General features: G+C 31.4%; 4 protein-coding genes across 4 annotated transcripts in view; 2 read left to right on the forward strand and 2 right to left on the reverse strand.

Annotated features, from left to right (window-relative positions):
• Positions 1-2,678, reverse strand: part of LOC107004689 (protein DECREASED SIZE EXCLUSION LIMIT 1) — a 7,446-nt gene extending 4,768 nt beyond the window's left edge. The window contains exons 1-4 of the mRNA XM_015202997.2: positions 2,453-2,678; positions 1,944-2,006; positions 1,212-1,283; positions 987-1,043 (exon numbers count right to left, since the gene is read on the reverse strand). Coding sequence (XP_015058483.1) covers positions 987-1,043; positions 1,212-1,283; positions 1,944-2,006; positions 2,453-2,571 — 311 coding nt within the window. The 5' untranslated portion in view covers positions 2,572-2,678. The remainder of the gene's footprint in view (positions 1-986; positions 1,044-1,211; positions 1,284-1,943; positions 2,007-2,452) is intronic.
• Positions 2,679-3,897: 1,219 nt separating this feature from the next.
• On the forward strand, positions 3,898-11,030 carry LOC107004691 (kinesin-like protein KIN-14R). The gene is made up of 19 exons (XM_015202998.2): positions 3,898-4,241; positions 5,238-5,536; positions 5,621-5,792; positions 5,891-5,961; positions 6,118-6,301; positions 6,841-6,950; positions 7,063-7,162; positions 7,241-7,327; positions 7,422-7,598; positions 7,680-7,953; positions 8,079-8,240; positions 8,346-8,561; positions 8,642-8,679; positions 8,776-8,939; positions 9,052-9,303; positions 9,428-9,493; positions 9,583-9,657; positions 9,805-9,876; positions 10,141-11,030. The coding sequence occupies exons 1-19, from the start codon at positions 4,025-4,027 to the stop codon at positions 10,714-10,716; spliced, it is 3,312 nt and encodes a 1,103-aa protein (XP_015058484.1). The 5' UTR covers positions 3,898-4,024; the 3' UTR covers positions 10,717-11,030.
• A 976-nt stretch (positions 11,031-12,006) lies between these two features.
• LOC107003428 (HVA22-like protein e) lies at positions 12,007-14,359 on the forward strand. Its single transcript, XM_015201753.2, has 5 exons — positions 12,007-12,213; positions 12,780-12,806; positions 12,912-13,034; positions 13,681-13,891; positions 14,108-14,359. Exons 1-5 carry the CDS (start codon positions 12,167-12,169, stop codon positions 14,126-14,128), a joined length of 429 nt encoding a protein of 142 aa, XP_015057239.1. The 5' UTR covers positions 12,007-12,166; the 3' UTR covers positions 14,129-14,359.
• A 5,744-nt stretch (positions 14,360-20,103) lies between these two features.
• LOC107003464 (dof zinc finger protein DOF5.7) lies at positions 20,104-22,493 on the reverse strand. Its single transcript, XM_015201799.2, has 3 exons — positions 21,962-22,493; positions 21,220-21,614; positions 20,104-20,850 (listed from the first exon to the last, which is right to left on the reverse strand). The coding sequence occupies exons 1-3, from the start codon at positions 22,156-22,158 to the stop codon at positions 20,306-20,308; spliced, it is 1,137 nt and encodes a 378-aa protein (XP_015057285.1). The 5' UTR covers positions 22,159-22,493; the 3' UTR covers positions 20,104-20,305.
• Between the last annotated feature and the right edge of the window lie 94 nt (positions 22,494-22,587).

The raw sequence follows: 22,587 nt of genomic DNA on the forward strand, positions 1-22,587 counted from the left end.
GAAAAAGAAAGAACTATCACCCCCCCCCCCTTCTAGACAAGAAACAAAGAAGAAGCTGATCATGGTTGCCTCACAACATATGTAGAACTCTAAATCTCTTAGTTTGCATGCAGACTTTTCATATAGGCATAATGATCTAGTTGCAAAATTTTGGGAAGTTTTGCAGTTGTTCTTGGCTTCTTGCATTTCCTGCTGATTCATTTTGCTTATAAGTTATGCATTGCGAAACTGTTTCTGTTGATACCGTGAGATTACAATTCTATTTATTTGTATTCATCCATCAAGTTTCAAAGAATCTTAGATGGTTCTGTGGATAAAATTTTAAACAGAAGTTGTAGGGGGTGGTACTGCCCAAACTTTCCCGTCCTCAGCCCCAAGGGGGAGAACAAGTCCAAACTCACTAAAAAGCAAAGGTGACTTGACTCGTCTTTCTTCAAGTCCACTGCCCATGACATCTTGTTGTACCGTGATTTTTCTTTCAGATCACAAGACATTTTCAGGTTTTTAAATCAACTTTGCGATAATCAGAGGTAGAAGGTCCAATAGTCTCGAGGATTTAGTTTCTTGATACCACTCATATACCAATCTCTGCATAACTTTCTAGAAATTAAATAAGATCATACTGCAGAGAATGTAGGACTCGTGACAGTTTGTGAGTCCATATATTTTCTCCAAACACCCAGAAGGAAGGCATATTGCTTTAACGTACAAGAAAAAAGAAAGACACATTGCACTAAGAAATGATGATAGTAAAAGGTTTGTGATCAACTTTGAACCAACAATTCAGGGGGACAAATGAGCTGTCATGCGTTATCACACCAAATAACTGGTTCATTTAAGCATCCCACAGAATTCCATCACACAATGTGCAAAAACAAATGAATCAAGACACAAACTAATGAGAATCCCTGTAAAGTAACAGGCATAAATGAAATCCAACATGATAACAATACTAAGGTATAATTTAAAACATATAGACCGAATACCTGGACAAACCTCCTTCTCCAAACTCCCAACATTTGACGCTACCATCCCTGCCCTGGCTGTGGAAATTACAGAAGGCAAACCTTAAACAAAATTAACCCAACTATCTGTAATAGCAGATGGCACTAAAACATCTTCATTTCAAACTCAAAGCCATTGTGACAATACTACTACTGACTGAAATATCAAACAAATTAACACGATTATAAAGATGGGGACAGACGCACCTGATAACTTTGTTATCCCCAAGAACAGGACTCGCTGCAACACAAATAACCCCATGTGCTGCACTATGCACCCTGCAGTTAGCAGTGATCGACTATTAAACCCCAACTGTGTTGGGATCCAAGAAGAAGTTCACCATACAACAAGTACCCTCAATCCCAAATTAGTTATATCGAAGCTTGTAGTGCAACAACAGCTATCCCTCAAATCCCAAACTAGTTGAGGTCTGCTAAGAAACAATAAATATTCCAAGTTGGGGTTGCAAAAAATTTATAATACAACAGTTACTATACTTACCCCAAACTAGTCCAGGGGACTAATTAAGATGTTCAATATACATAATGAATATGGGGAACCAGCCAAAATATTATAATCATACCAACAACATACCCAGTGTAGTCCTACAAAGTGGGGTCTAGGGAGGATAGAGTGTACACAGACCTTACCCCTACTTCAAAGGTAGAGAATTTGTTTCTGATAGGCCTCGGCTCAAGGAAAAACAGTCCAAAGCAGTCCAGAAAAAGAATAAACGGAAGTAAAAGCATAATAAAGCATTCTGACAATAACTACGATAATAAAAGTACAAGAACCAGCAACAACAACATAACTAGTATAATCTCACAAGTGGGGTTTAGGTATACCAAGAAGACGCTTCCGATAAACCCTCAGCTCGAGTAAGCATATCAAAAATCAAGTAACATAATCTAAGTACAAGAAACTATTATAAATTATACCAAGAAGAAGAAACTGTACGATGCTGTACTGTGTCCCAAATCCGCAATTCTCCATCAGTTGACCTGCAATATAACCATGTTATATGTAGCCAATCAGTATAACCTATGTCAACTTAATATCTGTTTGACCATGAAATTTGATCACATGCTTCCCAAAAACTGGTTTTTGGGACTCACACACAAAGCTTCAAATCTTTTTCCGAGGAAAATGCATGTTCAAACACAACTCCAAAATTTCCAACAATTACAACTTCAAAAATTCAAATTTTCAAGTTTCAACTTCAAAATCAACGATCAAAACCGGAGCCGGAGCTCAGACCAGTTTTGGGATTTTGGAACTTCCAATCACAAAGTTTCAATCTTTTTCCAATTATAATGCATATCCGAGCATAACTTTTAAAATTTCAAAAGTTACAACTTAAAAAACTGGATTTTTCAAGTTTCGACTTCAAAATCTATGATCAAACAGGAGCTTAATGCCGTAAATAACTGAAGAAGTTCGTTCATACCCAGAAAACAATATGGTTTTAGAAGGATGAAAACAAATGTCAGCAACAGAAGCGCGGTGACCTCGTAGCACTGAGACTGGGTCTGGCGATTGTCTTCTATTCATGCCTTTTTCTGCCATTGGAGCATTATGTCAAACACTTTGCCTGCTTTCTGAAATTTTATTAGTTTTCTTTGTTTTTTTTTAAAAAAAGAAAAAGAAATAATCTTTAACAATAATCTTTTTTTCTGTTTTTTTTTTATATAAAATAATCTCTTTAATCGAGTTTGGAAGATTGTTTATGTTCATTGAGATTAAAATGTTTTATATTTTAATATTAATATTTAAATACTAAATAGTTATGATAGTTTGTTTTTTAACATATATATGTGTATATTATTCCTTTATTTAAAAATTAATAAATATTTAAGTAATCTAATGCTACGTATCATTGAAATATTATAAATTTTTAATGGTGATTATGAATGTTTATTGGGATGATAGTGGTAGTGGTTAGTGGTTTGTGATTGGCAATAGACATTGATGATCGTTGTCGATAGTAACAGTTGATAATTGTGGTGAATGATAGTAATAGTTGATGGTAGTGTTTAATATTGTTTGTGATTAGATTATAAATAACATGGTGATTATCAAAAGTGATTGATGATTGTTGTGGTAACGATGATCGATGATTATGATCGTAAATGGTGATTAGTGATAGTGAAAATCGATTATAGTGATCGATAATAATGATGATTGTGGTTGATGACAATGACAAATAGCTTCCCAGAAGGTGATCTCTTCAGTCCTAGGTATTAAAAAACTTACCATTTTCTCTAAATATTATTTGCTATTTAGCTGTCTCGTGTAACTGATTTTCTTTGTCTCATTGTTTATGACATAATTATTAATTTTTTCCCTAGAGCGAGCTCCTCCTCCTCCTCCTTTTCTTGTAGAATAAGAATTATAATACTCCTTGATCCTTTTCACATTAACACTTTCATCCGTCCGGGAGAATTAATTATTTTTCTTTTATACGCAATATCTTGAAAGATAAAAAGAAAAGTCTACCTTGGTTTGAATTATTTTAGAATACATCCAACAAAATAACAATACTGAAATAAATCTAATATTTTCGTTTTAATCTCAAACATAAAAAAGATAACTCCAATTTACTAGTAACATTAGCTTCATCAGAATATAATTCCTTCATCCTTAGTTGAACGTTTCAAGTTCAAGCCTCGAGTACAAAAAAAATACCTTAGCAGAAATACCTTCCCCTTTATTGAATCTTATGTAATGCAAATCTAGACTAGCCGAGGTCATAATGCAAGTACACCGTACTGTATATCGGTGTGAAACCATCATTGATACATTCAAAGCCCAAATCAAATCACTTGGACTTACCCGGCCCAATTCAGATAGGCCCAAAATTAACCCAACAACTTCAAAAGTAACGGTAATCATCTCCTTCACCCTTTTTGAACGGTCACAAGATTGAAATTTTGAATCAAACATTTCCGCCATTGAAGATACCTTTTAATTTTTTTTTCAAGATTTTCGGTTTTTCAGACACCCATTACAATTTTCTCTCATGGATGACATTCAATTTAACCCTTTTGAGCAAAACCTAGAAACACCTTTTCCAGATTTACCCAGTAATTTTGAATGGGAAGAAAAACCCTTGCATCAAGAAACTGCAGTTTCTGCCATGGACCATGGTAAAATTTTTCAGTTTTTAGCCGATTCGATGGTCTGTGACTCGGGTTCAAGACTAATCCCAAGTGGGTTTACTAAATCCAGCTGTACAGGTTCGAAAAAATCATTGATCTCTTCGATTTTCTTAATCGTATGTAAAATGGGATATTCTTATATGTGAAATTACTTGTTTCGCAGGAAAGTGGAGATTTTGAGTTCATTTCTTGTTAAATAGACTTGTAATTTAATATCTATATGCTAAAGACTGATTTTTTTTAGAGCAAACATTTCTGAATTGCTTTACTTGAGTAGAGGGTGTAGGAAACAGCAGGGGTAAGGTCTGCGTACACACCATCCTCCTAAGATCCCACTCGTGGAGTTACACTTAGTATGTTGTTGTTGTTGTATCATTTCTGAATTGTTGTGAGATGAGTATCAGTACTTGGTCCAGGGACTTCAAATTCACTAATTTTTTGCTGAAAATGAACTTTTCCATACCGTACGGTTTTATTACAGATTACATTTACCTAATTTGTTGATTTGTATGATTTGGACCTCAAAACTGCGGGTCCAAATTACAAATCTATGACTGACTAGTTCATATATTGTAGCACTATTTTGTTGTAGTTACTGTTCCTTTTTTAGAAGGCTTTGTCATGCTTAGTATTTTACCATATCAATTTACTTCTGTTATTTCTTTTTCGATTTGTTTTGATATGCTCTTCCTTTAGCTGAGGGTAAACCCCCTCTATAAGGTGTGCGTAAACTCTACCCTTCCCAAACCTCACTTGTGTGATTACATTGGGTATATTGTTGTTGTAAGAATGTGGAAAAGAAGATAAGTTTTGCTCCTTTGTTGGATGGAACCTATTCTTCAGAAGGAAACTGAATTTTCTATATGTTGTGGGGATTATGACTTGATATAGGTTAATCATATCATCTGTATGTTTCAGAAAACAAACCAAAGGGGATATTATAGATTGTTATGAAATAGTTCCATGTGTTATTCACATTGTTTTATCCTCCTAGTCCTTCTCTTCTCTTCACATTTTATCTTTTGAGGCTACTTTAGTTAGACTCATATATTTTACATGGTTTGTTGAAATTAGAGGACCTTGTGCTTTTCGTTAATGCTGGATCGGAGACGTCAGTGGAGTTGGATTCCAGTCTGAGCTTTCTGGCTGATAATTTTTACCAAGGTGGAGAACCATTTCAAACGGAGGAGTTCATTACAGAGGGAGGCGAACATGCTTTCATTTACCAGTCAGCAAGATTAGGAAACTTCTGTTATCAGATTGACAATCTTACACCAGGAAATTACTTTATTGATCTTCATTTTGTCGAGATAATAAATGTAAATGGGCCTAAAGGAATGCGAGTGTTCAATGTCTTTCTACAAGATGAGAAGGCAAGTTGATTTGAGCAGTAATAGAGTTAGCTTTTGGTGCTTATATGTTGAAATTTGGAATTTAGAAGTTGTAACCATATGCAGGTTCTGTCTGATTTTGACATCTTCTCTGTTGTTGGAGCCAATAAGCCGCTACAATTTGTTGACTCAAGGGTTTCCATCAAAGATAATGGGATACTTTTGATAAGATTTGAAGGAATTATTGGCAGTCCCGTGGTTAGTGGAATTTGTATAAGAAAAGCTCCAAAAGCACCAGGTATTTTTCCTATCTTAACTATTTGAGTAATTTGTTGAGTGGGATTAGAAGGATTGAGGAAGAACTAATTTATGTACCTATCTTTGACTGACCTGCAGCTTCTCAAGCAGAACATGATCTTCTTACATGCAAAAACTGTGCAACCGAGATAGATTTTCCATCGGCACAGGTATGACATAATAGGGGCTGAAAACCTTTACCAGTAAGGATGTGTTTTGGTATGAAGGAAAATGTTTTCCATAAACTATTTTCCTCCATACCATACACATCCTAAGACTAATGAAATTTTGTTGTCTATTTCTTGATTGCTTGGTGTTTAATGCAGAAAAAAGTGGCACGATTGCAGTCAACAGCCAAGTATGAGAATAAGATACAGGAGCTTGGTGAATTGTTGAAGCGCAAGACAGATGAATGTTATCAATCTTGGATGTCTTATACTGCAGCTAACCAGCAACTAGAGAAGGTTAGGATGGAGCTGGACAATAAGACATTTCATACCTACTCACTTGGTAAGAGATATGAAAATAACATTTATTTCTGAGAACCATTTCAAGGCTTCTCTTGTAGATCTTGAAAATATTACCAGAATATTTATGCTGCCGTTTGAAGTGGTGGAACAAAACATTCTTTAAATATCAATATAAATGGCCTTTATAGACTTCCAGAAAGAGTAGTTTTGTCTAGCCACGTCTACTTCCTACATTAAGATCGTTTCTCATTTACATATATCTGGTCTTTAATACTTCTTAGTTGGATTTCCTGTTTGGTGTGTTATAGAATCTTAAAGAATCATTCCTACCTTCTCTTTGTACCAAAGAATGGGTGAAGTTCAAGGTAACCTTCAATGTTAACTAGTGATAGTAGAAAATGGAAGGACAGAAGGCCTTTTGCATGCCAATTTCCATAGATGTGATATTGGAGAAACTACTAATTTGAGTTTGCTATCCGATTTTAGTGCACAGAGTCCAGTTATAGGTGGTTAGGGGGAGCTATTCTTACTTTATTGGTGAGTCTATGACAATATCTTAAATAACGATAACCTTAACAGATCAGAAATTCGAGGAGCAAGCTAAGACTATTACAGAAATCTCAACCAAGTACGAGCGCGACAAGAACTATTGGCACATGGCGATCAATGATCTCGAGATGAAAGTAAAGGTACTTCCCAAATTCATCATGGAAATACAGTGATAACTGTGTAATTTCTTAGAGTTTATCAATGTACTCTCAAAGCAAATGCATATTTAATACTCTGGAAGAAATCATGCAGATAATGAAGCAGGAGCACTCCCAGCTCTCTCGCGATGCGCATGAGTGTACAGACTCAATCCCTGATCTGAATAAAATGGTCTCGGCAGTTCAGTCACTGGGTTAGTTTTGGATTATTCTTATATCGCATAACTTGACGCTGATCTCGAACTGAACGAATCACTTTTTATGATCTGCAGTTGAGCAATATGAAGATCTTAAAATGAAGTACAACGACGAGCAAGCTAAGAGAAGAAAGCTCTTCAATGAAGTTCAGGAGGCAAAAGGTGCAATGTTTATTCCATTAAACATTTCATTGAATCATGGAAGTAAATCATACTCCCTTTTGTTCACTTACTCATGGTAAGCCACCTTTTCCAGGGAATATCAGAGTATTTTGTCGCTGCCGTCCATTAAGCAAAGCTGAAGTCTCAGATGGATGCTCAACAGTCATAGACTTTGATGTCGCCAAGGATGGAGAACTTGGAATCTTAAATGGCAGCTCCACGAAAAAGACATTTAAATTTGACCGTGTCTACACACCCAGAGATGATCAAGGTGTTCCCCTATACACGATTGAGAAAAACAAATAGTAGAAAAGGTGTTCTCCTTCTAATAGTTTCATTGTCTTTTTAACAGGTGATGTCTATGCCGATGCATCACCAATGGTCATTTCAGTTTTAGATGGTTACAATGTATGTATCTTTGCTTATGGACAAACGGGAACGGGCAAAACGTTCACCATGGAGGGTACAAAAGGAAACAGAGGAGTCAACTATCGGACTCTTGAAGAACTGTTTAAAATTGTGAAGGAGAGGAATGAAACTTTCACCTATGACATATCAGTCAGTGTGCTTGAAGTCTACAATGAACAGATCAGGGACCTATTAGCTCCACCGACAACATCAAAAAAGTAAAGTTCTTCTATTATATAGGAGCCTGTAGCTTCTGTGCTATAAATAAAATGTTGTAATGCTACACAATAAAATTTCTGCTCTCTCTAATTAATTCAACTTCAATTTTGTGGAATCATTTTAGGTTGGAGATAAAACAAGCTCCGGAGGGGCTTCATCACATTCCAGGACTTGTGGAAGCCAAAGTAGAAAATATAGAAGAAGTATGGAATGTGCTGCAGACCGGAAGTAGTGCACGGGCTGTTGGATCCAACAATGTGAATGAGCACAGTAGCCGTTCTCACTGGTAAGATAGATTGAGTTTCTGATTGGCCTCTTATTACATTTTCACTGATTTGCTTTTACCATCTGACTAACTTTTTTTTGGTCAATCTTGTCCACTTTTTTTCAGCATGCTTTGTATTATGGTAACAGCCAAGAACTTGATCGACGGTGAATGCACAAAGAGCAAGCTTTGGCTTGTGGATTTAGCTGGTAGTGAGAGGCTTGCGAAGACTGATGTCCAAGGTGAGAGACTGAAGGAAGCTCAAAATATCAATAGGTCACTTTCAGCTCTAGGAGATGTGATATCAGCTTTAGCAAATAGAAGCAGCCATATTCCATACAGGTAACAATGTGATCTTGGCTGTATGTAGGTTTTCATTGGGTCATTGAATATGCATCCTGACATTTTATCTTTTTCACCAGAAACTCCAAGCTGACACATCTACTCCAAGATTCATTAGGTAATCGAATTGTTGGAAATCTGGTTTCCAAATTATATCCATAGTGTTCAAAGCCGTTAGATTCCTGATTTTCAAAGTTCACTGTCTTCCCTGCAGGTGGGGATTCAAAAGCATTGATGTTTGTACAGATCAGCCCGTCTGATAAGGACTTAAGTGAAACTATAAGTTCATTGAACTTTGCTACTAGAGTTAGAGGAGTTGAGTTAGGTCCTGTTAGAAAACAAGTTGATACCGGCGAGATCCAAAAGTTGAAAACCATGGTTTGTAGAATGTTTCCTAGTGTTGTTTTTTGTTCATATGCCTAAGAGAATTCTTTGTACAGAATTCTACTCAACCAGTTACAATAATCCTCATCTCCTTTTTCGGTGGCAGCTTGACAAGGCGAAGCAGGAAACTAAATCGAAAGACGAATCCTTGAGGAAACTTGAGGAAAGTCTACAGAACTTAGAGAGTAAGGCTAAAGGGAAGGAACATGTTACCAAAACTCAACAGGATAAGATTAAAGAACTGGAAAGCCAGCTCAATTTAAAGACATCATTACATGGCCAATCGGAGAAACAACTTTCACAGCTTTCAGAGAGGTTGAAGGGACGGGAAGAAACTTGTGCAACTCTTCAACAGAAGGTTCCCTTTAATCAAAATCATATTTAGCTTGGTTTCTCGTTTCGATTGAGCTTTGTTCTAGATTATGGTTAATATCGTAATGCGTTGCTTATCATTCTGATTTTACTTTTTCTATTGATTAAAGATCTCAGAGCTAGAGAACAAGATGAGACAGCAGCGGCAATTTGAGTCTGAAAGCCTCAACAATAAGGTTCTTTCCATTGTCTGTTTCAATATAGTGAATTCTCAATAGGCACATTGGATGTTCACAAGTTTATTTGTCATATGCATATAAATCAGGTCAAGGATCTCGAGGACAAGCTGAAAGAGCGAGAGCAAAAGTTTGTGTCTCAGTCTGACATCCTTCAACATAAGGTTATCATTCTCAAGTATATTACATCTCAATTAAAAGCTTAAGTTGTTAGAGACAACACACATTATTATTTAATTGTATTCTCAACAATTGCCAGCTTGAAATTTCCTGTAGAAATTAGCAAGAACCTAATATTCTTGTTTTTTCAGGTTGAGGAGCTTGAGGAAACGCTGAAAGCAAAAGAACAGAATGCACAGGAGTGCATTCTACTCCGTCAGAAGGTTTGTTGCTTTTCTCTTCTGTAATACTGACATTTCAAGAGTGAAATGTAACATATTTGAAGTGTATTATGGACTTTACTTCTCCCCTACAAGCCGATGTTCTATCGGAAATAACCTCTCTACCTCCCAAGGTAGGGTTAAGGTCTGCGTACACACTACCCTCACCAAACCCCACTTGTGGGATTGCTTGTATCTCCCCTATAAAACTCTTGGCAAAACTGTGATTGAATGAAAAAAAACGTTATGTACTCTTTACACTTCCAGATTAAGGAACTTGAAGACAAGATCAAGGAGCAAGAACAACAGTTGGCACGCATGGTTGCAGATTCTGATGCCACCAAGTCTTCAAGATCAAGCCCACTTGAAAGCAGCAAATGTTCTAGCAGAGACGAATTAACAAGTGATATCGAGCAACGTATTTTGAAGAGCTCAAATGCTATCAATCGTCAGGCAAGTCAGGGGTCTAATTTGCTGAAGGGAAAGGACACCGTCCAACAAGTTAGACGGAAGCGTTTGTCAACTAATAGTGAAGCAGAGAACAACGGTGTGTTGCCAACTTTGATACAGGACAGGACAGAACAGGATTATCTTCAAGAGGCCAGAAGGAAACGGTTGTCTAGAAATGGTGAAGTAGAGAAAAACGTTACTCCCTCCATATCAGCTAACGATAGAAGGACCAGGCAATCTGATCCCCCTAGACCAGTTACAAGAGGAATGAAGCCAACTACTACCACAACTACCACCAATGCTCAGAGGCCATTGATTCGTAACAAAACGAGCAGAGAGACCGTTCAGGCAGTTAAAGAGAGGGACGCCAAGAAAAGGATGTGGACAAGATAGAGTGGAACATATATGCTGGCCTCGACACCACGGTTATAAACAAAACAAAACAAAAAGTGAGCAGAAACCAAAGAAGCCAACTTGCACTCTTGTTGTCTTCACAAACTACATTTAACTTGACATTTGTGTATGTTTTGATTGGTTTGTGGTGCATTTTTCTTAGATTGTTTAGTGGCATTATGTATATGCCATTTTAAGTGCAGCTTGGTAGATTACTGTATCTGTATGTTTTATCAATCTACTTACATATTGTATCTCATTTTAAAGATTTTGATATAAAAAGTGGATGATGATTGGTTTAAAGTTGAATTGAATGTGCTTGTTTTGGCCAATTGAATTTTTACTCCAAATCACTCAAGGAAATGCAAAAGTCACTCTAATTATACTTCTCTTTGAATTTCACAATTTTTATGTCCACACGGCCGCTTAAAATGAGTTCTAACTCATTCAAAATTTTCTTTGATCGAAATTAGTTGAGAAATGAATTGAATCTCAAAGAATCAAACTCAATTTTCTTTTGATTCTTCTTTCTCCTTTCTTCTAGAAATCCAATCGGAAGCAAAAATTAGAACCAACCTAAGACATATCTTTTCGTATAATCTACATTGAAATTAAGAGTTGTTCTATGATCTTCCATTCTCCCACAAACTTGTTCTTCATTAGGCGTTTAGTCACTCATTCCATAAATTTTACTAATGAAATTAGACTGAACATATTATTATATATAAATGCGAGGTTAAATTAATTAAAATTTCAATATCGATATCAAAAAAAATTTAAAAAAAAGGACTAAATTGCCCTTAAAATATTTGGTTGGCCCCTCTAGGTGACTTCATCATAACCATGTGTAACTTCTGTATGGGACATTGGAGTAAAGCACAAATTGCAATTATTTATGTCGCTACATACAAGTTATCGTAACTCTCACGGCAACAACTATATTTATAAATTAATCAATAATTTGAGTCGATACAGAGTGATTAATATTTTTTTATTATTTTTTATTAAAAATATTGATATCTTTATATAAAAATTAAAAATGTTATAACTTTAATATAAAAATTTAATCAAGTCTGCATATGAATATCGAATTAATAAAATTCTACATAATATAAAGTTGCTACTTTTAATACAACAATTAAATACCGATGTGGCCGGTGCCCAACCTAAAACACTACGATAAAGTAAAACTTGATATCGACCTACCATTTTAGGTACTGACACGTGTCTAATTTTTTAAATTATTTTTTAAAAAATATAAAACTTGGTGTCCACAAATGTAGTCTCTTTAAATTAAATTAATTGACAAATATATTGATTATTGTAATCCTAATTTTCTTCTTTCTTCTTCTTACTTATATAAACCTTTCCATTTTCTCTTTTCTTCTTCTTATTTTATATTATAAAGTTTTTATTTTGATCAGAAGAATTTGAGTTATCTAGAAGAATTATGGGTCATTTTTGGACTTTGATTTGTTATCTTCATACTCTAGCCGGGTAAATTTTCTATTTTTATATATTGAATTATTTAATTTCCTATATAAACTTCATATTATCATATATTTTACGATGTTTCAATTTATTTGATTTATTTTTTAATTTCATACGATATTTATGACTTTTGAATTCTTTTTTTTTTTTAAGTTAAAAGGATGTATTTGAAATGTTTGAAATATATTATGCAAACAATTGAAATTGAGGAGTTGCTTAAAAATAAAAAAAATATTTTTTTTAAATAGACTAAAAAGGAGAGTGTAAAGTATTTAGTAGGAGTCTGTTTTACTAAATTAATCTTATTAGTTATGATTTTGGAAATCTCTTAATTTGTAAAAATGGACAAGTAAATGAAAATATTTTGTTTGTGATTTGATCTGGTACGGAATTTAGAAAATATTTTTTTTTTGTTTTAATTTATGTAAAATTGGATATAAATTTTAAGAAATAAATATATTTTTGGAAATTTGTAAAATGATGTGTTTATAAAACATTTCATTAAGGTGTAATATTTTTAGCTTTTATCTCTTTATGATTTGTTTTAATTTTTGAACTATAAAATATTGCAGGCCAGTGACAATGTTGCTTTATCCTTTGTAAGTGTTTTCAATTATTATGTTTGATTTATACTAAAGAATTATTTATTATTTTCCTTATAAATGATTTTTTTTTTAATTTTGTGATTTAATTTATTTGAATAGGTATGCTTCAGTAGTAGCAATTGAGACTAGTGACAAATTGGATGATGAACAATGGCTTGCTTATTGGATTTTTTATTCTTTTCTTACACTTATGGAGATGGTCCTTCAACATGTTCTTGAATGGTAATTAAGTTCTTAACTTCATGAAAAAATAAAATTTAAATATTGTCCTCCTGTCTCAATTTATGTGATACTTTTTTTTAGTCGATCTGAAAATTAATAATTTATATTTTGAATCGATTTAAATTTAAACTTTTAATTTACTGTTAATAAAATGATTTATAGCCACTGTTCACTTGTTTCTTTATTATTTGGTGTAGACTTTACGTTGGGTATGTTTGATTTTAAAAAAAACAAGTGGATTTCTTACTCATTTAATGTTTGACTACAAAACATTGAGAAGTAGGTTGGGGTGGCGGGTGGTGGGAGCGTTGGAATGTGTTGAGGAGATAATAAACTTGAAATATCAGTACCTACGGAACTCATTTTCCTACTTCATTAGGGGAGTCAATTTTTCTTATTTTTAAAAAAACTCGTTAAATACGTTTTCTAACCAATCAAACATAAGAAAGTTGAAAAATCAAACAACGTTTTTTCTGCCCCTATCAAACACACCTTTAAAGTTTCAATAATCTGTTTCTTTATCTAAAACTTCATGCTAAGTCAAATATCATCACATAAATTGAGACGAAGAAAATAATAATTTTTTTATATTGAGAAAAGTGATTCATCATTTTCTTTTTGTTATTTTTGGAAAAATATATTATAGGATACCAATATGGTATGATGTGAAGTTGATATTTGTGGCATGGCTAGTTTTTCCACAATTCAGAGGAGCTGCATTTATTTATGATAAATTTGTGAGAGAAAAAATAATCAAGAGATATAGAGAATCATCATCATCATCACCACAACATATTAACAAGTCTCCTAAAGCCAAATCCAAGACTAAATTTGTGGACTTCATCACTCCCAAAAAGGTAAATTCATCGATCATCTATCAGTTTGTCTGATTTTAATTTGATACAAAATTTTTCTTTTTACAAAAATCATTAACTTAAAATTTTTTAAATTATTGCAAATGTTAAATGACAGTCTAATTTTATCGGTAAGGTGATTGATTAATATAGTCTACTTATTCATAATTCAAAGTTGTTTAGTTTATTTATTGATAACATATACTTATGTTGGAATAGGGAGAGCATGAAGCTTACTAAAGAGTGACAAATCATGAAGATTAACAAGTTTTGTTGATTAACAATAAGAAAATATATTGTAGAGTGTTATATTTGGTTTGTACATTTTAATATTATGGTGTGCAATAATATTTGCTCCCACTTTGTAATTTTTGGCACAGGGACCAAACTTTGTAGTATATATATTTATAACTCCACTTTTGATATTTGATATATAGGTTATATATGTGAATGTTGTCAATGTTAATAGGATATATTCATAAAATTTTGTCCTTAAATTTGAGTTGTGTTGTTCAAATTTGAATCGATACTCCGATATAATAATATAATGGAATTTATACAATATAAGTCATGTTTAATTGCAAGATGTTAATTCTCGAGAAGGAGAAGGAGAAGAAGAGGAGAACAAAAAATATTATAGGTTTGATTAATAGAATACATGTTTAAGACATGATATAACATGATAGCAGAGTAGATATAAATTATAAGTTTGGGTCTCAATTTCACTTATTATAGAAAAGAATTACGTATACTCAAATCATGAAAAATGAATCAAGTTTGCACTCAAATCTAGGTTATATTATCAAGAAAGTTCGTAGATTTACAACAATAAAAAAAATAACTTGAAAATTAGCGATTTTGAAATTTTGACCTCAGCTCACTCGATGATAAAATTCTCATCTTATAATTTTATATATGCAAAAAATTCAAAATCCCCCTCTGTCGTTCGATATTATTAGTATATATTACCCAATAAACCTTGGGAAACTTACATAAATATACTATAATAAAAAAATATTTACCACTTATAGCAATAATAATTTTTTTCACTTGATCACTTTTAATTCATTTATAATACAAGTTTAATACATATTATAAAGAACAATTTATTATTCACATATAATACAAATTTTAATAATGAATAATACATTTATCACACATTTTATACACATATAATACAATGTGACAATTTTTTTACCAAACAAACATGATATATTTCAAAAAACAATTATAATTCGTATGTATTGCATACATAATTCACTTTTAATACATATTACAGATTTAACAAAGCATTGCTATAAATGGTAATAAACAAAAAGTATTGCTAAAATCAGTAATTATTTTTTAAAATGTTTTAATTTATGTAATTTTTCCATAAACCTTTACATAAAATGTAGATAAAAGGCCAACTACATGGGCCCAAAAAGAACAAGAGAAAAGAAAGTAACATTTATAAGATAACCACTTTATTGTATTTATAGTAACATTTATAAGATAACCACTTTATTGTATTTATAGTAACATTTATAAGATAACCACTTTATTGTATTTATATGGCTATAAGTTGAAATTTAAACCCCAACAACCAACTTAAGGGCTCAAGCTCAGCCCAATAAAATATAGGACACAAAAACTCAAAACTTTGGTCTAATTAATAGGTGACCCTATTCTAACAAAAGACTAAAAGCCCTTACTGAAGATAGGTCATTAAATTACGAAGAGAAAATAGAGATGTTCAGATACTAATATATATATACACTTTAATAATCGTTCTTAGAGAAAAACTTACTTGTATCAAACTCCTCTACCGCGATACATTACAAATTCGAACACTACAAGATTTTTACGATGAAAGAATAAAATTATATTAAACCGACAATTCATAACAAAATTTATCTACGTAGACGAATTCCGTTACTAATTTCATGACGATTTTTTCGGCGTGTTTTAGCTGGTACCTGTTGTCTTAGTCATGACGTCTCTCATGGGGTATGGATCAAAAACTAAGGATCGATGAGATTTCTATACGTATTATTAGCTCAATGATAACGTAATAAAAAGAAAAATGTATAAAATACACTAATTAAATTAAAGCGAGTAACAAGTGTTACGAACTTAAGATGTGACCTTAACCTTTTTTTTTTCTTAAAAACTAAACTCTATTTTTTATATATATATTTCATATATACTTACTTTATTAACTACTAAATAATACTTTTCAATATTAAAAGAATCTTTTTCATGGAGCAACCCAAATCCAAATAACATTTTAAAAGTATTTTCCCATATAATTAGAAAAGGTCCAAAAATTGTAATTATGGGATATTACATAATGTTTTGTAATTTTGCAGAACTAACCAAAAATTTTTTTGCACAAAGTGTCCAAATTAAATGACGTTATTGAATGCAATTTTCTCGTTTTGGACACTAACCATTTTAGTAGCAAAAAAGAACAAAAAATGAAAGAAAACAAAATAAAATGATTATATACCAAGTACCAACCCATATCGTAGAAAACGTTTGAATGAACAAATAATAGACCAGAAAGATTCTTCAATAATAATAATTAAAAAAAAATGTGTTTTTAAATTCTGTGGATGGTCCAATTTCTATTTGGTACATTAAATAACAATAGTATATTTAGTGTAATCTTATCAATAAAATATAAAAAGACGATTTGACGCAATTTTAAGAACATGTGAAAGAAGCTAGGTTGTTTTCGATATATAGACCTTCGATTAAATCAAGTGAAAAACAATTATGTTAAAAATGATAAAGAAAAAAATAACAACAGTTACATATAATATGATGATCGAAATAAAGAAAACTAGCGAAGGTGTGTCAATTGATTTTTCTTCAAATATATAGATTTTGAAGTGAATGTTTACAAAAAAATTATTTTAGTGTTACATAAGTTATTAATTAGGTAGAATGTGTAGGTGGTCCTATAAAAAAAATTATTTAAATATCCAAACTTGAAAGTATCTGATTAGTATATTATAAATGTATACAGAAAGACCTCAAATTAAACTTTTAATTTCTATCATAAAATGTATTATTTGTTTGTATTATATTTAATTATTTCAGTCATAAAAATACCTTTTTCCCTCCTTTTTTGGATGCTTTTAAGACTTCTAAAGTAATATTCCATAATTTAATTTTCCAAAGAAAATATTTTTATTTGGTATGATCTTTAAATATTCGGTATTTACTGATTCGATTAATTAAAAGAGAAACATACACCCTAATTTGAAATATATGGTACATTGTAATTGATGAGAGTAAAGTATTGAATCGTAAAATACTAATTTAGATGATTTATTGATTTTTTTTAGCAAAATATAATTATAATCCGTATCATTTTGAAAAAGAATCGAACACACGTCTATTGTGTACGCAATCTTATCATGTATTTTAGCAAGAGGTTGTTTTCAACTGTTCAAATTCATCGTGACTTCTATATCACGTATAACAACAACTTTATCAGCTACGTTAATTTTACAAACAACTTTACCTCTTTACTATTACTCGATCATCCTAAATGTCATTTTACGATAGAAAAAACTTTTTTTTTCAAATTATTAAAATAAAAATATAAAAAAAAATACCACTTATTTATCGTGAAGTTGAACAGCACATTATAGTTTCTCTATCATATAATAACTCATGAATTTCATGCAGATTTCTAAATTGACATTTGTAGTTGTAGTTCTCTTTCAGAGTGTCTTTCACGTTATTCACACACCCCACCCCCACCCCACCCCCTCATATTTTTATTTTTTTATGTTAACCAAAAAAAATTATATTATCATGTATATATATATAAAAATATTTATATAATCAAAATATTAACTAAAATGTAATCATTCGTATATTTAGTTATATTAATAGTATAGAAAAATATTTATCTATATTTATTCATTTATAACTCTATCGTATCTGAATTATAGATACCGATGCATAGTTATCGAGAACAAAATAAAGATTACGACAAATAATTTGAAACGAAGTTTTGATCGTCTAGTGCAGGACTATAATAGTAATTTGAAAAGAAAAAGTTTGTCCTGAAAAAAAAAGTAGAATATATGGAAATTCTAAAGTTCCTAAAAATATAGTTATATAAGCTATATTCTTACGTAAGTTTGTGAAGCTTTTTAAGGTGGTTAAGATTTTGTCTCAACTTGTAAATTTTTGCTTTTTGATGAAAGTGGAAATGTTCCATGAAGCTCAAAAAGCTTATCTAAGTGTCACTCTTACCATATAACTTTTCTTTTAATCGATTATTCGAAAATAATAACCTATTTAACTATTTTAGATAAGATATAAGATCAGATAATTAAAATATATATACACATATTACTTTTCAAAAATTGCTTATAAAATTTGACTGATATGTTGTTGTTAAATAAAACAAAATAAAAAATGCACAAAAGGACTATATATATGTACTCATATATTAATTAAAAGTTTCGAGCGTTTGATAAGGAGTGTTTCCTTCTTATATCATACCATAATTTAAAAGGAATAAAAATATTAGGTCGCTTTTTTTCTTTTTTTGGGGGTGGGAGTTATATAATTAAGAGTTTCTTCTTCGAAATGTTATTAGAAGGATACTAAAGGATTAATCTTTGTGAATAAAATGATTGAATCAAGTTATTTTTTATTGAATTATTATAAAAATTCATAAATTTCAAATACTGTATTCGACTTTCGACTTTCAAAATGAGGCACATTACCCAAGTACATGAAAAGCTAGGGAAAAAAACAAACTTGTAAGAACCCCAAGTTCATAGATTCTCATGACCCTTTTACTCAAAAATGTTGACAGTCTTATATATGCATTTACTACACCTTCAAGCCACCACTTTATCAGACACCAACAAATTACGAAATTTATTTATCTGATTTTAATTTAATATAAAATTTAAGGAAAAAAAATTATAATTTCAAACTAAAAATATGTAAAATTTATTATAATATTTTTAATTTTTATAGCCTTAAACATGTCAGATAGAAAGCAAAAAATTATCATACATTTTTTTGACGTGCTAAAAATAAAAATAAAATAAACAAATCGAGACCGATCGAGTATATAAAACCCTACACAATGTGTGTTAGAGAAAGAATTATATGGAGACTAGGCAACAATAAAGCTGCAGCTAACAGTGTATACATAAAACTATATAGGCTTGAAGTTAAACAATAGCAGGTTAGGCTCAGAAAGGACCTCAGTAACTATTGTATTTCTATAACACATACTTCTATCTCTCCTATTTTACGCGATACATTATCAGAAAATCGCTATTTTTTTTTTATAAATATTTTCTTCTAGACGATTCATTGGAATTTAGCCTCCGATATTAACATTGAAAATCCTGATAGTGTATCACTTAAAAATAGTGTAATGTTTTAAAAATAATCTAACTTTAAGCTTCTCATTTACATTTAACTGTACAATTTTATAGTCTAGAACATACTTATAATATGTTTTAGATCAGAAATTTCAAAATCTTTTTTTAACAATAGCCGATGTCTCTTGCTAAATGACAAAAATACTTACTTTATTCTTTTTGACGATAGATTAGCAATGTACAAGAAGTTAGCAATAGATTATCACTTATATCTGTATCTAATAAACGTTGTTATTTAAATTGAGACGGAGAAAATAATAATAGCTTTTTTCATATATATAAGAAGTCAGAGAATTGGTTACCTGATATATAATAGGGGGAGACACATTGACACAATAAGTCTTCTGAATACTGACTGACTTAACATAAAATAACAAATCAAAGATATCCCAATTAAGTTTCCCATCTTTTTACTGACTATACAAAAGAATCTATCACCAATCCCAAAAATGTATTCAAGAAAAAAACAATAAAAATAATAATAATGGGATTAAACATATTAATATTCATATTTGATTATATATGATATAATGATCAAAATCATATCTGAATTATCCTAATTTTTTGAGAGTTTACATCGTTATCTTATATATCTATCTAAATTATGGTTATCATGTATTAAACAGACCTCAAATACTAACTAAATTATTCTCATTCTTCTATTAAATTAATCAGATAATATTAATTCAGACGTATTTTTGATTACTAACTCACTATATGTGAAAGGACAAGAAGCAACATGTATATATATAAACAAAAAAGAGGAGGTGTGTGTCATGAGAACAAACAAGGCAACAAACAATATTGAAAAATTAACCACCATCATTATAATCATAAACAAGTTACAATAAGTTCAAATACTAAAAACTTCAAATTGATGTCTTACTTAACATAAATACCAAAAAATAATAATACTAATTCCTAATTGAAAGAAAAAATAGACCTAAATAGGTAAGTATTATAAATTTGATTTTTTTTTACCTCATAGTAAAATAGAGCTAATTAATTAAGGTAGTGTACTATATTGATTCAAATTGCTCCAAGCTTGAATACTATTCCAATTGTTGACATTTTGATCATCATTTGCATTTCCATTCCCATTGTTGTTGTTGTTGTTGTTGCTATGTGTTGAATTTGGATTTACACCAAATGAGTTATCAAAGAACCATTCAGTTGATAAATTGTTCCCATGATGACTTCCAATAGTAGTACTACAATCTTTTCTTGAATCAACATTGTTATTTCCAAATGTTTCTTGATGATCTTCTTGTTGTTTCGACGACGAAATCTCCAAATTTTGGAACAAAATTGGTTGTGGTTTTTGGATTTGGATTTGGTTTTGATTTTGGTTTTGGTTTTGATCATCATGAAGAGGGATTGATGATGAAATAATGTTTTCCTTTTGATTTTCACCACCAAATAGCATGGACAATCTTTGTTGTTGTAATTTCCAATGCAAATCTTGGTTTATTGAACTCAAAGACTCTATAGAAGAAGCCATTGTACCATGATGAACTCCCATTGATCCCATTTCTTGTACTCCCTCATTACCTGTCGATACATAATATAATTAAGTCAGTATGAATACATTATATTTTCTAACATTTGAAACATTTAAATAAATAATTATTTACTTCAATTAACATGTTGTCAGAACAGACAAGAAATCGTAGGTTCAAACTTCACGTGGTTAGGTCATAATTAGGCCCGAGAGAAACGACACTAAAGCCTCGAGTTTTACACTTCATTATGATATGAGAACACGCCAGATATGCTGATTAAGTTCAAATTAAACATCACCGTTGTCGTGTTAAAAAAATCCAAAGAAAACTTTCGCATGTTTGACACATAATAAGAATCAGACTCACACGTTAAAGACGTGTAGTGACACACAAACAAGACAATTAAATTGTTTGTTACCTTGTTTTAGCATAGAACTTGAGAAAGGGAAATTGTTATTGAATCCCAATAAAGAAGAACTTCCAGAAGGATCAAGACTAAAACAAGAAGTTGATCCAATATTTGGAGTTGAATTTTCACCAAATGAAGAAAATTGATTGAAAATATTTCCACCAACTGTTGATGTGGAAGTATTATTACTCAATCTTGGAAAATTTAATCCTCCAAGTTGAAAATCCATAGCTGGTGAAAGACCATGGAAAAATTTGAGTCCACCAATATCTGAAGAACCACTAATTGTATCTTTTGAATCCCCAGAAAATCTTGAAGAAGATGAACTAGTCTTCATCTTCTTGTTTTTCCTGCAACCACCACCTATTGGAACGTTGCGTAAAGCACCCCCTTTAGTCCAGTACCTGTCGATACATGATATAATTAAGTAACTTAAAAAAGCAATTTTTCCAACAATAATAGAATTTTTTAAATTAAACATATTATCAGAGCAGATAAAGCGTGTCACCGTTCAAAATCTTATTAAAAAAACCCAAAAAGGGATAAAAACAAATTGTTAGATGAAAAGGTTATACTACTCAAGAGTTAAATAAAACCTTTTGGATAGGAATAAATCATAATAATTCAAACATGTTATCAGAGTAGAAAAAGCGTGTGTGACAATTCTAAAGCCACCCAAAAAAGCACAAAAAAAAAATTAAAAATTGATAAGACAGTCATACAATTCAATACAATTCAATAGTCTAATTACCTTCTGCAAGTCTTGCAAAAATGTCTTGGTTGTGAAAGACTATAATTGTTATAATAGCAAAACTTGGTATTGGGAGAATCACATCTAGGACAATTCAAAGCTTGTTCTTTTGGCCTCGCCCCCATGGGCCCACCACCACCATCATCACCACCACCACCAGAACTCTGGCTTTCGCCTTTGTTATCTTGACTCATCATAACATAAAAAGGATTTTAGCAACTTCCCTCCTCTTCTTCTTCTTCTTCTTTCTCGAGTGTGAAGAAGAGCTAGCTAGCTAGTAACACAAACCCTAATAATGAACAGTGTATATAAAATATATATATATATAAAGAGAAATGATAAAAAAAGGAGAGAGGTGGAGGTAATTAAAATTTAGTTGTGTTTTGAGTTTCCTTTAGAAGAGGTAAAAGATTTCTTTGAATGGTTTCATGCATGGATTTTTAATTTTGTAAGATGAGAAAGATGTTGATAGATGCTTGTGAACTTCATCAAGAAGTTGTTTTCTAATATATATATATATATATATTTTTGTGAAGAGAGAAACTAACAAAGAAAGAAAAATGAGTTGTGTTTGATTGTTATAGAGATGTGATGGAATAAATAAAGTAGGTTAAATGTTGAAAGAG

Source organism: Solanum pennellii, chromosome 11 (assembly GCF_001406875.1).
Source record: "Solanum pennellii chromosome 11, SPENNV200".
Taxonomy (NCBI): domain Eukaryota; kingdom Viridiplantae; phylum Streptophyta; class Magnoliopsida; order Solanales; family Solanaceae; genus Solanum; species Solanum pennellii.